This window comes from Molossus molossus, unplaced genomic scaffold, assembly GCF_014108415.1.
Source record: "Molossus molossus isolate mMolMol1 unplaced genomic scaffold, mMolMol1.p scaffold_m16_p_20, whole genome shotgun sequence".
Lineage (NCBI taxonomy): Eukaryota > Metazoa > Chordata > Mammalia > Chiroptera > Molossidae > Molossus > Molossus molossus.
The window spans coordinates 22,366,437-22,382,746 of record NW_023425356.1 but is presented as its reverse complement, the minus strand read 5'-3'; the positions used below and the strand labels follow the sequence as shown (position 1 = coordinate 22,382,746).

At 39.9% G+C, this 16,310-nt stretch overlaps 2 protein-coding genes across 3 annotated transcripts in view; one reads left to right on the top strand and one right to left on the bottom strand.

Moving 5' to 3' along the window:
• Nucleotides 1-16,310, top strand: part of VPS45 (vacuolar protein sorting 45 homolog) — a 75,924-nt gene that overhangs the window by 35,123 nt on the left and 24,491 nt on the right. Inside the window, exons 14-15 of one of the 2 annotated variants that reach the window (XM_036273748.1) lie at nt 4,851-4,982; nt 6,204-6,225. In XM_036273748.1, the coding sequence (XP_036129641.1) occupies nt 4,851-4,982; nt 6,204-6,210 (139 nt within the window). In that variant the 3' untranslated portion in view covers nt 6,211-6,225. Of the gene's footprint in view, nt 1-4,850; nt 4,983-6,203; nt 6,226-16,310 lie in introns of those variants that run through there. The other variant, XM_036273747.1, reaches the window with a different exon arrangement.
• Nucleotides 8,260-8,617, bottom strand: LOC118637589 (protein yippee-like 5; the record flags this gene model as incomplete). The annotated part of the gene is given in 3 exon segments (XM_036273166.1): nt 8,260-8,540; nt 8,543-8,566; nt 8,569-8,617. Coding segments are annotated over 3 exon segments (354 nt in total), but the record flags the coding sequence as incomplete, so codon positions are not given.

Genomic DNA, 16,310 nt, shown 5'->3' with positions numbered 1-16,310 from the left:
TCCCTTCCTCTCTCTCTAAATTCACTAAAGAAAAAATATTTTTAAAAAATAGTAAAAGCAGCAGTCCTCAGCCCTTCCTACAGTAAATGCTCAAAAAGTCTTTACCACCTGCAAATATATTCAGAAATTTTAATTTTAGTCATAAGTGTAACAGGATAAATGGTTACAGAAGGAGACTTGACTTGGGGTGGTGAACACACATACAATATACAGATGATGTATTATGGAATTATACATCTGAAATCTATAATTTTATTAACCAATGTCACCCCAATAAATTCAATTTTAAAAAATTTTAAGTTTTTCTGCTTAACTTATCCATGTATAAAAGTAATGATTTCCAGAAATACTATATATGAAAAAATTTTGTTTATTTTCTAATAAAATAAGACATAAATTGGTTGGGTTCTCAAGGTGTCCTTGTATATCTATATACAGCATGAACTGGCTGCTGTTTTCTAATGTTGGCTGTCTGCATTAATTAATGCTTTTAGTTGCTATAGTGAATTACAGAGCATAGGAAGAAGTATACAAAGACTTGAATTTACATATTCCACTTAGCTTCAACCATCATAAAAATGTTATGTATATTTTACCGTTGACCTCATCAGAACATCTACTTTTAAAATTCATCAGGGAAAGGAATGAAAAGGATAAATGTTAGGGATATTTAAAAAAAATTTTTCATCGATGTCTTCCTTAAGCCAGCTTGAATAGTAGTAGGAGGCTCAGGAAAACACTTATTAATGTTTTCATAACCAAATGTGACATAGTCACCTTTGTTAGGTACACAGTTGAGTCAAGCTCTAAGAGTCTATTCCTATATCCATGTTTTGTCCTTACATTAAGATAACCTACACCCACAGTTACCACCCACAACATTTTTTCCCTCTCTAGTCATACTAAATACTCTGTACTCTGAAATCATAAGACTTAAGGATAGCATTTTCTGGCCATGCTAAAAATCTGCTTGAGTTTATTCCTTCCCAGCTCTTGCCTTCTTTTCTTTTCTTCTTTTTTTAATCCTCACCCGAGGACATTCTTCCATTTTTTGTTCAGGTAGAGTGGGAGGGAGAGAGAGGAGGAGGAGGAGAGAGAGAGAGACATCGAAGTGAAAGGGACACATCGAGTGGTTACCACCCGCGCGACCAACCAGGGCTGGGGACAAACTGCAACTGAGGTCCGCGCCCTTAGCGGGAACCGAACCTGGGTCTCTCAGGACTACAGGCCGACACTCTAACCGCTGAGCCAAACCGGCCAGGGCTTGCCTTTTCCAGAAGAGCCAGATGTACCTTGAGGCATATGATGGGCAGAGGGCAGCTCTAGAGAAGCAACATCATTTTCCAGAATGATCCTTATTAGTCTGATCAGCTGCTTTTTAAATAGTTGATTTACCAGATCAGGAGCTCAAAACAAAAGTGTTACTGTCTGCTTCCTCTCATCAGTTACTGTACCCCTGGCAGGGAAGAAGCTTCCCTCTTGTCTTCTCAATGAAATAATCGTGCAATTCATGAGTACTTACTCAAGATGAATTGCATAACAGGTCTCAGGCAAGAGTTGTCCTTCAATGTAAAGAACATTGCATATAGAATCTTTCTGTAAAAAAATACTAATGTTTCAGTTTTCAGGATTTTATTATTTCTGAACACTGTAACTGTTATTCCCCCCCACCCCCCATTTTTCACCTAGGCTGACCCATAGATAGTTACAACATAAACCAAACTATTGGTAGAGTGTCCTCTATCTTCCTGATGGCACATTCTTATAACATTCAATTTTTTCCCCCACAGAACTCATTCTTTACATCCTTTAATGGGTATCAAGCCAGCTGTGACTGTACTTGAGAAGCCATTAATTATCTCATTGGTACTTCTAGAACCAATGTAGTGGAAAGAATTAAAAATTTACTTCCTTAGAAATTTAGTGTTAAAAAGAAATTGTGTATAATACTATGATAAAAGTTATAGAGTCTCATATTAATTTTTAAAATTACAGCCACTGTTGCTTATTTGATCCCGTTTCTTATGAAACATGTCCCTCTATTGGGTGGGGAACATCCGGCCACAAAATCAATACCAGCTAACATCACATGCCTCACCAAATTAGCCTGGCCAAATATAGCAGGCTAATTTTTAAGTTGATAATTTTGTATGGCCCTTGAATGATGTTAAAAATATACAAATGGCTCTTGGCAGAAAAAAGGTTCCCCACCCGTGCTACATCCTGACAAGGACTGAACTTGAGTATTAGCTGTTCACATTCCTCTTCCCCTTCTGTAGAAATACTAGTAAGAATTGAGCCCTGGCCGGTTTGGCTCAGCAGTTTAGAGCGTCGGCCTGCGGTCCAGAGAGACCTGGGTTCAGTTTCCGCTAAGGGCGCATACCTCAGTTGCGGTTTGCCCTGGTTGGGTCGTGCGGGTGGCAACCACTCAATGTGTCCCTTTCACAGCGATGTTTCTCTCTCTCCCTCCCACTCTATCTGAACAAAAAATGGGAAAAAAAACTTCAGGTGAGGATAAAAAAATAATTGAAACAACACTTATCAGTTTGAGAAAAAGAAGAGAACCTGTATTTTGCCTGAATATTCAGTCCCCAAATAATTGAGAGTTCATTATACTTGGTGAAGAAATGTTACTATCATAATCATGCAACTCTTCCTAAGTGGGTGACCTTTCTCAGCAAAAAAACAAACAAACAAAAAAAGCTGGCAAGTAACTGGAGACAAGGACTTGAAAGGCAAAATCTTTTTTTTTTTTTTTTTTTTTATTCTCACCCGAGGACATTTTTCCATTTTTTGTTCAGATAGAGCGGGAGGGGGAGAGAGGAAGAGAGAGAGAGAGAAACATCGATGCGAAGGGACATATCGAGTGGCTGCCACCCACTCGACCAACCAGGGCCGGGGACAAACTGCAACCGAGGTACGTGCTCTTAGTGGGAACCGAACCCGGGTCTCTCTATACCGCAGGCCGACGCTCCAACCGCTGAGCCAAACCAGCCAGGGTGAAAGGCAAAATCTTGATAGTGAAGGAAATTTTAGTTATTCATGGACAATGGTGGTAATGCCTTCCTGTAAATTCATGAAAAACCTCTGTTGTGTAAAGCAGCAGATTAATAAAAAATATATATGTATATTGGATTAATAACTTAGACTTATGCTCATATCTACTTACTAGAGAAAATCACACAAATTACAGATCAGAGAAATCTAATTGCCGTGTGTGTGTGTTAATTGCTTACTAAGGTGTGTGTGTACAAACATAGATAATATCTCTGAAAGGATACATAAGAGACAAGAAATAATGGTTGCCTCTAGGGAGAAACAGATACCAGAGGACTGAAGTGAGAAAGAAACTTACATTTTTTTACAGTATACCATGAGCAAACATTTATCTAGTCTAAAACAGCATACTTAAAAATAAAAAAAAGTGATTGTAGCATATAAAATAGTATGTGACTCTTAAAGCATTGTGGTACTAAATACATTGTTTCAGGTAGGTAGTCTTTAATAAAGCTTATTTTGTCTTTTTTTAAAGTATATTTAGTGTTTCACAGGTATGATTTTAAGTTCCAGGTTCACATAGAAATGTCATAATTGAATCTATCTAATTAATTGCAAAATACTATCTTTTCTGTTTTGGGGAGCCTTTCATTTGGTATCTGCAATTCGGAGATTATCTGAACATTTTTAATTAGACACAGTATCTGATTCCGTTCCCAAGAAATCCAAGAAGAAGAAATACTCTCTTGGTTAATTCCTCCAAGGTTTTTTTTGGGGGGGGGAAGAGACAGATAAACAGAAAGGAAATGTAGACAAACATGATTTATCATAAGCATGTATATCCTTTCATTAAAGATGTTTCTATTTTGTTTTGTGGTGTAACCTCCAAAATGGATGCCTCTGCTTGGTGTATGTAGTTTTAAATAATGTCCAGTAAGCGATTTAACAAAATTAATTGCTTACTAAGGTTAAGTAATTGTATCTTCTTTTGATGGCATGAGGAAAGAAAAACAAGGCAAACTTTAACAGTTTTGAAAATAATGTCATCTTCTTCTTGTTGATATCTACAGAAGGAGCTAATAGGAGGACCCCTCACTTTTGTTATGAAGCCATTTTAATAAAGATGGAAACACATAAAACTACACAGCACTATCCAATTGAGGCTAGTGACTGGGCTGATGTGTCAGCATGTCTAGTATCAAAAGGAAAGTCACGGGGTTTTTTTGGTTGTTTGTTTCTATGGTTTCTTTTTCTTGGTTTATCAAAAGATTCAGGAACAAAGATTTTTAAACGAGGTGGAATTCCTAGAAGCGTCATTAATTCTTTTTTTTTACAGTCAAAATACTAAATGTTTCTAGTTCCCATGTTATGGGCCATCCAAATATACCAGTACTTCCCAAACACTTTGAGGTCCTTGGACAGAGGCCATTGTAATGACACTATACTAGATATTTGACAAAGGTCTTATCGTGAAATGTGTAGTACAAGCATAAATTACTGCTGTATTGATAGCATGTCACAGTGAAGTACTCTGCAGCCTCTTGAATGTAAAAGAATATTTCTCCATTTGGTTCCAGCAACACTATTGTGCTATTCTGAAATCCACAGCACAGAAATTATAAGACATCCGCTTATAAACAGAAAGCAAATCACTATTCAGCATTTCTTGCTGTTTCCTGCCAATTGCAGATAATTAAAACTTTTTTTAGACCTTTTATTCTGTTCTGCTTTAATTACTCTTCCTCCACCAAAAAGGAAAGATTCAGAAATTAAAACTTTGTATTTGATAGTAACAACAAATATTTGCCTTTCCCCCCCTTATTCTGTAATATTAAATGTCTTCATCATTGCAGACCTCAGGATATTATTGTGTTTGTAATTGGAGGAGCCACCTATGAAGAAGCTCTAACAGTTTATAACCTGAACCGTACCACTCTTGGAGTGAGGATTGTCCTGGGAGGAACCACAGTGCACAATACGAAAAGGTAAGGAAGAACATTCAGTCCTACAACTCTGTCCCTTTCCCAGAGAATAAAGCTTAAATTCCCTTTATGTAGGAAAAGTAAGGTTCATGCTGACCAAACTGCTGAAGACCAAAATACATCATCAGTTCACAGAATAATTTAGAGTTTGTGTGAAATCTGTACTTCATGAGGTTCATAAATCACTTAATTAGGTCAGAGACCTGAAGAGTAAGGACCTGCCTGTGCTTGTTAACAATTTATGTTTCCTATCTATGTTTAGAGAAAGAGAACTCTTACTGCCACTTTGAAAATACCTAGACATAATAGTATTGAATTCTGTGAGTTTTCTATTTTGTTGATTAATTACTTTCATTCAATGAGTATTTAGTAAGAAGAATACAAAGATGAATAAGGTAAAGATCCTATCTCATATAAGTCATTGTAAGGGAAGACAGAATATTAAAAAATAAGAAAATAAATGCCTGAAGAGTCAGATAAAAGAGCCATGGATTCTCAGAGTGGCTAATAGAAATTAGCAAATGCTTCATGGAGAAGATGGTTTATAAGTTAAAAGCCTTGGGTAGAAAATGGAGAGCACATGCTAGGCAGAGTTAACTGCATGAACAAGTTATGGAAAGCTGTAGGTAACATACATAGAAAAAGAACAGCAAGTAGTCATATTTCTGTTATGCTTTCTGTTTCTGTAGTTAGTTGGAAGGTAAATATGCCCTATTCTGTTGGAAAACTGACCTTTTAGTAGTATAGCCAAATGTATTAAGTATCTTCTGGTTCCCTAAAGTGTAGTTGTACCATTTTATAAGAGGGGTATTTTTTTTTTTTAATTGTTTGGTAAAAATGTTGACAAATTATCTTCTGAAGCAGTCACAACTTAGAAAGATAGTTTAAAAACTAAGGTGATTTAAAAAATTTTTTTAAAGATCCAGCCCTGGCTTGGTGGTTCAGTTGGTTGGAGCGTTATCCTCTCCAAAAGTTTGCAGGTTCAGTTCCTGGTCAGGGCACATACCTAGATTGCAGTTTGATCCCCAGTTGGGGCGTGCATGGGAGGCAAACCAATTGCTGTTTCTCTCTCTCTACCCCCATCTTCCCTGCCATCCTCTCTCTCTAAAATCAGTTTTTAAAAAACATATCCTCAGGTGAGAATTTTTTTAAAAATTCAATTGAATGTTATGATTTTGGAAGGCTTTGAATTCCAGGCTGAGGAATTTCTACTTTCTTCTGTAGAAAATAAGGAATCATTGGAAGTTTAAGCAGTAGAATTACAAGAGGATCACAGTATTTTAGGAAGATTAATTTGGAAGCTAAAGGTAGGAAAGACAGAGGAAGAAGAGTGGACTAGAGAACCATAGCATGATAGTTGAATTGAATGATTGGGGACCCTGAGAGAGCCATGCTGAGCCAATGTATACTTGGATTCATTGGAAGTCATTTGAGGTCTTTGTGTGCTTTTTAATTTTGTATTATTATTTGGCTTTTTAACATATTTTCCCCCTTTATTGTGAAAGTAAAATACACTTATTCTGAAAAGTTTTTAATTCACGAAGTATAAAGACAAAAAAAGGCTCCTACAATTGACTACTGTTACATTTTGATCTTTTCAAACTTTTTTCCTAAACCTGTGTAAACATTTATGTGAGTGGGTGTGCAGAAAGGGATCTCATTGTACATCCTGTCTTACAACCTTCATTTTGTAGTCTATGATGTAAACATCTTTTTTAAATAATTTTTTCTTTATTGATTTTAGAGAAGAAGTGAGAGGGAGAGAGAGAGATAGAAACATTGATGAGAGAGAACCAATTGATTGGCCACCTCTTGCATGCCCCCCACTGGGGATTGGCCTGCAACCTGGGCATGTGTCCTGACCTGGAATCGAACTGGCGACCTCTTGGTGCATGGGTCAATACTCAACCACTGAACCACACCGGCCAGACTGATGTAAACATCTTTTAGTGTTAAATATATAACTTCATTCATTAAATATTAATTGAAGAGTAAGATTTGCCTGGGTTTGAATCCTGCCTTTCCCTCTTACTATTTTTGTAAACTTAGGCAAATTACTTAACCTCTTTTCTTTCTAATATTAAACTATTACTTTATTTATATTACTCTGCTTAAGTTACATGGAAAGGACACCAAGCAGTTCAGTCCCATTTCAGGAAAAGTTTCCAATCAGCACCAATTATGTAGTGACACATAACTAGGGAAGGTGACATCTTTGGGTCAAGACTGACAAGGAAGAATGGGCTATAGTGCTACAGTTTATCTCCAACAAGAATATGGCACAGCTCAGCTGGTGTGGCTGAGTGGTTGAATGTCAAGCCATGCACCAAGAGGTTGCTGGTTCGATTCCCAGTCAGGGCACATGCCCAGGTTGTGGGCCCATTCCCCAGTGGGGGGCATGCAGGAGGGGGCCAGTCGATGTTCTCTCTCCTTGATGTTTCTATCTCTTTCTCTCTTCCTCTCTTTCTAAAATCAATAAAGAAAAAAAAGAATATGGCACAATGGCTTGCACAAGCCTTACTAACACTGAACCTTTAGGGCTGGTCACAGATTTGGATCTCTTCTCTGAAGCTAGCAAATCAAGTAAAATAACCTTTCTTTTTTAAGTTCTTTAAAATGAAGCCTAAATAAGTTTAAAAACCATGTTCTTGACACACTTTCCTTTCAAAATTTACATAAAACACTTTTCCACTCTAATACCCCAGATTTTATTTCCTACATGGCCCACCATGTAGCTGCAGATAGACAATTCTGCCTCGAGATGCCAAAGTATGGGAGAAAAAATTAACAGCATCTGCATAATATTCTCTCTGTTATTGCATGGAAAATAGAAAATTAAAGCAAGAAAGAAAGGTTCCATCTTATATTCTCATAACCTCTTGTTCCACAGTTTGTGAATCCGACTCTGATGCTAAGGTGACAGTGTATGTAAGTAGGTGTTTGTTTTCAGTGAAGGAGACCTGGGAAAAGATGAAGTTATCTCTTTCTTCAAGAGTTACCAGGTGGGCCCTGGCCGGTTTGGCTCAGCGGTTAGAGCGTCGGCCTGCGGTCCTGAGAGACCCGGGTTCGGTTCCCGCTAAGGGCGCGTACCTCGGTTGCAGTTTGTCCCCGGCCCTGGTCGGTTGTGCGGGTGGCAGCCACTCGATGTGTTCCTTTCACATCGATGTTTCTCTCTCTCTCTCTCTCTCAGTTCCTCTCTCTCCCTCCCACTCTACCTGAACAATAAATGGAAAAAATGTCCTCTGGTGAGGATAAAAAAATATTGAAAAAAAAAAAAAGAGTTACCAGGTGGTACATGCTCTTCAAAACCCTCACTCTCTCGAACTAAAGCATGTTCCAGGATCACACAGCCTTCCTTATTACACTGGCTGTCTTCAGTGGCAAACTCATAGATCCATCGCAGTTTGCTGTTGCAGTTTTTACAGCTCACATCTCTAACCATGTGGTGGCCAGTGAGCATGACTTGGTCTTGAACTTCATTGTGCTGCAGGTTAACTGCCTCGTTAACAAGAAATGCTCTGCCAGTGGCACCTGTGAACTGAGGGGAGATGAGTTCTGAGCATTGGTCAGAATTGTATCACAGCTTCACAAGAAAACAGATGAGTACTACCAACATAATGAAGGAAAATTCTGCCCATTTTTATAGTAGAAGTTCTAAAAACCCTGGTTGTGCCCTGGCCGGTTTGGCTCATCAGTAGAGTGTCAGCCTGTGGACCAAAGAGTTGTTGGTTCGATTTCAATCAAGGGCATGTACCTTGGTTGCGGTTCATCCCGGCCCTGGTCGGGGTTGTGCAGGAGGCAACCAGTCGATGTGTCTCTCTCACATCGATGTTTCTCTCTCTCTCCTTCCCTCCCACTCTATTTGAAGATACATAGAAAAATGTCCTCAGGTGAGGATTAAAATAAAATAAAATAAATAAAATAAAATAAAATATAAAATAAGCTTCAGCTGTGCCCTGGCCAGTTTGGCACATAGTGGTTCTCAACCTTCTAATGCCGCGACCCTTTAATATAGTTCCTCATGTTGTGGTGACCCCCCAACCATAAAATTATTTTTGTTGCTACTTCATAACTGTAATTTTGCTACTGTTATGTCTTAGGCGACCCCTGTGAAAGGGTCGTTCAACCTGCAATGCCGTTAGAGTATCATCTCTCTGACAGAAGGATTGCAGATTTGATCCCCAGCCTTGGTTTGGGTCATGCAGGAGGCAGCCAATGGATGTATCTCTCTCACATTGATGTTTCTCTCTTCCCCCTCCTTCCACTCTATCAAAAAATAAATGGAAAACTAAGGACTAAAAAACAAACATAAAAACCCCCCTCGGCTACTTAGGGCTTTTCCCTCCTCAGCTGAGACAAGCCCCCTAGTCTCTAGGGTTAGTTAGGCCCAGGCCTTGGCCTCGCCTCTCCCTGGTTGGGCCTCAGTGTCAGTTGCCCCGGGTAGCTCTGCCCCTGGAACAGTCAGTTCTCTCTGTTGGCCCAGAACATCCTTCATTTCTAGGCCCCACCCCCTCCCAGCCCTCTGCCCTTTCCACTGGGCCTTGCCCCTTTTCTTGTTCATCCTCCCATCCACTCTAGCTTCCCTTCACATCACATCGCTGCCCTCCCCTCCTACCTAACCTCTTTGTCAATTTCCAGAGCTCACTGGCCATTTATGTATTTGTCATTTCTCAATTCATATTCTTTGCCTGTTTTGTAATTATAGTATTCCTTTGTTTCCCCTTGGTTGCAGTTCATCCCCGGCCCCAGTTGGGATTGTGCAGGAGGCAACCAATCGATCTCTCTCTCTCTCTCTCTCTCTCCACCCCCCTCCCCAACTCTTTCTGAAAATAAATGTAAAAATATTCTCAGGTGAGGATTGAAAAAAAAAGTCAGAAGACAATGGAATACTATTTTCAGTTGTCACTTTTAAGAAGTCTGTTCTCAATATAATCGTTTTTCATTTGTAGGCAATATTTTCTTCTCTGATTCTTTTTAAAATTCTCTTTTTGTCTTTTCATGTTCTTATTTCAGTATTGTGTATCAAAATGTGAACTTATTTTTATTTATGCTATGTGATATGAAATTCATGTTTGGCATAATTTCTGAAAATTTTTCAGTCATTATTTCTCTTAATATTGATTACCTCTTTTCCATGTCCTTTGTCTTCTCCTTCTGGAACTTCTATAAACTATACATTAGGCCTTCCTTCATCTATTTTTGTGTGTGTGTGTGTGGTACGTGCCCCTAGCAGAAACCGAACCCGGGACTCTCTGGTCCGCAGGCCGATGCTCAACCACTGAGCCAACCTGGCCAGGGCCCTTCATCTATTCTTCATGTCTCTTAACCTCTATTTTATATTATCCATCAGTTATCTCTCAGTGCTGCCTTCTATGTAATTTTTTTAGATCAGTATCCCAGCCCAATAATTCTCTCTTCATCTATATCTAATCTTTGTCTAATTTGTCCATTCAGTTTTCAGTTTTAAAGATTATATTACATGTGTTCTGTAATTTTAGATTATGATTATCTTAAATAAGATTTTATCTATGGGACTCATTAGGGGCCTAAGTTGAAGATGTATCTCTTCTGCATAGTGTTCATTTCATTTAGGTCAGGTACCCAGAGTATTATCAGTTTGGAACTACTTTTTAATGTTAATTTCTCTCCTAAAGGGTTCATGAACCATGCAGAGCCAGTACTATTTTATTTTCAAGTTTCCTTCTTATCTCCCTGTGCAGATAGAAGATTTTTGGCTTTTTAGTCCACCTTTTCAGTGGGGGCTTTTACATTACATAGGAGTCTCGATTCTAACTCCCTTTCTTACTGAGGCCTGAGCTGCCTGAGCCTCCTGACACTCTGTGGCTGTTATAACAGTGCCCTTGTTTGAGAACTTGGGCATGTACCTATTGGGTAGTCACAACAGGTTTATACTGATCAACCTGACTTTTGGTTCCCTTTTTGTGATGACTCTTGGAGATTTCCCTTATTTCTTTTTTGTTGTTGTTGTTGTTAATCCTCATCCTAGGATAATTTTCAGATATTTAGAGAGTGGAAGGGAGGGAGGGGGAAAGAGAGAGAGAGAGAAACATCAACCCAAGAGAGACACAGCCATTGATTGGTTGCCTCTTGTACCACCTGTACCAGGGCCAGGGATCAACCTGCAACCTAGGTATGTGCCTTTGACCAAGAATCGAGCTATGGACCCTTTAGTCTGGGGGCTGACACCCTAACCACTGAGCCAAACCGGCCAGGGCTTCCTGTACTTTCTTAAGAGTTTAGCTGTTGCCCTGGCCGGTTTGGCTCAGCAGTTAGAGTGTCAACCTGTGGTCCAGAGAGACTCGGGTTCAGTTTCTGCTGGGGGCGCGTACCTCAGTTGCGGTTTGTCCCCAGCCCTGGTTGGTCGTGCAGGTGGCAGCCACTCGATGTGTCCCTTTCACGTCGATGTTTCTCTCTCTCTCTCTTCCTCTCTCTCCATCCAACTCTATCTGAAAAAAATATGGAAAAAAATGTCCTCGGGTGAGGATAAAAAAATAAAAGAGTAGTTTTTTTAAAGGATGTTTGTTGGTTTTTATCCGGCATTTCTATGTGTTTTATTGCAAGAGAATTTTCACCTTATCTAGTCTGCCTTAATTCCATAAATGGAAGTGTCAGGGTCGTTATGATCTTGGGAGAGGAAAAAATGGTAGTGACATTTTGTGAGCTTTAATTTGAAAACTATTAGTTGATATGGTTTTGAAGGGTAGCCCTGTATCCTAAAATGTGAAACTGAGGCTTTTATACTTAATTCAATAGTCAGTGGGATACCATTGAATCTTTTTGAACACAGGAGTGACATAATACTATCACAGCCATTTTATTCAGTTTTCTCCCTTTGTTCCTCCTGCTGCTAAATTATTTTCATAGTTAATATTTATTGAGCATCTACTATGTGCAAGTCACTGTACTAAGTAATTTTACATATATTAAGTCATTTAATTATAATTTAAGATATAGACTGCTATTATCTCTACTCTATATATGGAAATTTAGGCACAGAGAGGTTAATTTACCCACGTAAACATGGCTAATAGACAGAGCCAATGCTCGAGTCCAGAGTCCATGCTTTTAATCACTGTGCATTTCCTTCATAAGTATTACTTGAATGCCTGACACTATATTGCTCTCTAAAAAAATATTTAATAATTTAGGGTTCAAAAGATTTTCTTTATTTCTTGATAGCCACATCGAATTTTATGTTCTTAATCAAAATGAATTATCTCATGGATGTGTGTATAATTACATATATGTTTTTATTTATTTATTTATTTATATCTTTATTGTTGAATGTATTACAGATGTTCCTCATATTTCCCCCATTGACCCCCTCCTCCCCACTCCCACCTCCCTCCCGCCTTTTCCCACACTGTTGTCTGTGTCCATTGGTTATGCATATAAGTTCTTTGGTTTATTTCTTCCCACCCCCCAACCCCCTTCTCTTTGAGGTTTGTCAGTCTAGCAACCAGTTTGTTCTTCTTAATCCCTTCACCTTTTTCACCCATTCCCCCAACCTCCCTCCCATCTGGCAACCAACAAAATGTTCTGTGTATATATGAGAATGTTTCTGTTCTGCCTGTTCATTTTGTAGATTCCATTGTTGATAGATATGTATTCATTGCCATTTTGTTTGTTCATATATTTTATCTTTTTCTTCAAAAAGACCCTTCAACATTTCATGTAATAACGGTTTGGTGGTGATAAACTCCTTTAACTTTTTCTTGTCTGGGAAACTCTTTATATGGCCATCGATTCTAAATGACAGCTTTGCAGGATAGAGTAATCTTGGTTGTAGGTTCTTGCTTTTCATCACTCTGAATATTTCTTGCCATTCTCTTCTGGCCCGGAAAGTTTCTTTTGAGAAATCAGCTGTCAGTCTTATGGGAACGCCCTTGTAAGTGACTAACTGCTTTTCTCTTGCTGCTTTTAAGATTCTCTCTTTGTCTTGAACCTTTTGCACTTTGATGATGATGTGTCTTGGTGTGGGCCTCTTGAGGTTCATCTTGTTTGGGACTCTGTGCTTCCTGGACTTGTATGTCTGTTTCCGTCACCAAGTTAGGGAAGTTTTCTGCCATTATTGTTTCAAATAGGTTTTTGATTTCTTGTTCTCTCTCTTCTCCTTCTGGCACCCCCAAGATGCGAATGTTGGGACGCTTAAAGTTGTCCCAGAGGCTCCTTACACTATCCTCATTTTTTTGGATTCTGTTTTCTTTTTGCTGTTCTGATTGGGTGTTTTTTTGCTTCCTTGTGTTCCAAATCAATGGTTTGCTTCTTTGCCTTACCTACTCTACTATTGAATCTGTGTACATTATTCTTTATTTCAGTTAGTGCCTCCTTCATTTCTGACTGGTCTTTTTTAATGCTCTTGAGGCCCTCACTAAGTTTATTGAGCATCCTTATAAGCAGTGTTTTGAACTCAGCATCTGTTAGGTTGCTTATCTCTCCATTTCGCTTAGTTCTTTTCCTGGAGTTTTGTTCTGTTCTTTCATTTGGGACCTGTTTCTTTGTCTCCTTATTTTGGCTGCCTCTCTGTGTTTGTTTCTGTGTATTACTTAACGAGAGGTATGGGGCTATCAAGCAACAAGTCCAGATGCTGCTTGTTTGAAAGAATTTAGGAAAACCTGAAGCAGGATCCAAGACAGGCCAATCCTATGGTTAAACAACTGGCAACAGCTTGGGTGGGCTTGGAAGTTGGGTGGGGTGGGGCCTCAGGGAGTCACCAGGGCGGGGCAACCAGTGTGAGTCAGGTTGCTGGAGTCCCAGATATGGTGGCTGTCTGCCACCCGAGGGAAGGGCTCACCAAAGGAACAAAGGCCTCCAACAGCACGTCTGTCCTCGAGAAAGCCACCTCTCCAGCCCTCGCTCCAATGCCAAACAGCTCAGTTCTTCCCTGTATGTCTCCGGCGCCCCTCGAGCTGCCTCCCCTCCAAGCCTAGAGGGAGCAAGTCTGAGTAAGTCTGTGCACGGGTCCTTTAAGAGGAGCTGCCTGGGGCTCCAGCCGCCTCAGCCTCCCGCTGATGTTTCCAGCCAGAAGTTATGGGGATTCTCTTCTTGGCACTGGAACCCTGAGCGGGATGCCTTGTGTGGGACGGGGACCCCTCAGTCCCCAGAGAGGACCCTCCCAGCCGAGGTATCCTCCTGATTTTTATCCGCCACACATGGGTGTGGGACCAGCCCGTCTGCCTCCGCCCCTCCTACCAGTCTCGATGCAGCTGCTGCTTTAATTCCGTAGTTGTAGGACTTCCATTCAGCTTGATTTCAGGTGGTTTTGAATGATGGTTGTTCTGTAGTTTAGTTGTAACTTTGATGTGGTTGTGGGAGGACACGATACCGCGTTTACCTGCGCCGCCATCTTGACCAGAACCATATATGCTTTTAAATAGATTTCAGTATCAGAATTCAAAAACGAATTAACCCTTAAATAATCCTTTTGCGAGTTAATGTTTCCCAGTGAGTATTTGTTTTTTGTTTTTTTTTATCCTCATCCAAGAACATTTTTGCATTTATCTTCAGATAGAGTGAGAGGGAGGGAGGGGGGAAGAGAGAGAGAAACATTAATGTGAGAGAGACACGTCCACTGGTTGCCACCCACACGACCCCAACCAGGGTTGGGGACAAACTGCAACCGAGGTATGTGCCCTTAGCGGGAACCGAACCCAGGACTCTCTGGTCCGCAGGCCGACACTCTAACCGCTGAGCCAAACCTGCCAGGGCCCCAGTGAGTATTTGTGGTCACATGACCAGTGCCTAAGAACTCTAGCATCTTGTCTTTAACTTGAAATATTAGAAGTTTAAATATCTAAATCTCAGTTTAAAATATATGTTGGCCCTGGAAAAATATCTTTGAGTGAGGGTTAAAAACAAAAATATTTATTTATTTATTTTTTTTATCCTCACCCGAGGATATTTTTCCATTTTTTGTACAGATAGAGTGGGAGGGAGAGAGAGGAACAGAGAGAGAGAGAGAAACATCGATGTGAAGGGACACATCGAGTGGCTGCCACCCGCAGGACCAACCAGGGCCGGGGACAAACTGCAACCGAATTACGTGCCCTTAGCGGGAACCGAACCCAGGTCTCTCCGGACCGCAGGCCGACGCTCTAACCGCTGAGACAAACCAGCCAGGGCACAAAAATATTTATTAATGTTAGGTTTAGGTGGAAAGATAGATTAGCAAAGATTTTTATGTTCTTGGTAATTTGATTGCATTACATAAGTAAGAAATGCATATAATTTTAGATGCATTTGGCTAATTAATAGTACTGTGAATAAAACTGCATTTTGCTATTTTAAAAAATGAAAAGAAAAAAAAAACTAAACATCTAGGTTTTTCCTTAAACTAATGTCCAAGTTCCTGAGGAAATATTTTATGTAAAATTCAGAAAGTACAGCAGATTCTTCTAACTAGCCAGTTTTGGTATTTCTTTGTTTGACCTAACAGCATGCTAAACAGTATACTGAATTACATTTGAGCAGATATCCTTAGCAGCAAAAGGGTCAATGAAATCTTTTGTTGTAGACCAACGAGACAGACCAGACTCAGACTCCGAACTGGGTTCAAATTAGGAGAGCTTTATTAGCCATGCAGAGACTGCCTCTTCCTGCTCAGAGGAGAGAGCAGCCCCGAGCAAGCTCGTACAGAAGCAGATATTTGCAGTTAGCTGTTATGCCTGAGGGAACAATCAGTTTCGGTGTACACAAAGCAATGGTTATCTATACAATGCAGTGATTATCTATATAATGCAATGGTTATCTATTAGCAGATAGTTCTTGCCATTCCCTTAAACACCAGGGGGCAAGGTCATGTGTTTGTCCTTTACACTTTCACTGGCCCCTGACCAATGAAACTTTTTTTTTTTCTTTCTTTCTTTTTTTTTTTTATCCTCACCTGAGGACATTTTTCCCTTTTTTTTTTTGTTCAGGTAGAGTGGGAGGGAGAGAGAGGAACAGAGAGAGAGAGAGAGAGAAACATCGATGCAAAAGGAACACATCGAGTGGCTGCCACCCGCACAACCGACCAGGGCCGGGGACAAACTGCAACCGAGGTACATGCCCTTAGCAGGAACCGAACCCGGGTCTCTCCGGACCGCAGGCCGACGCTCTAACCGCTGAGCCAAACCGGCCAGGGCTGACCAATGAAACTTTTAGGAAGAGAGAGTTGCTATGATAATTGCCATCTTAGAAAAATTTTAATGTTTGCTATACATAAATTACTTAAATCAGGTTTTTAAACTTTCTTTTCTTAAATATATCACTTCCAGCCAATAAGTAAATAATGAGATTAAACACTATCAGCAAAAATATTGTGGAATTTGT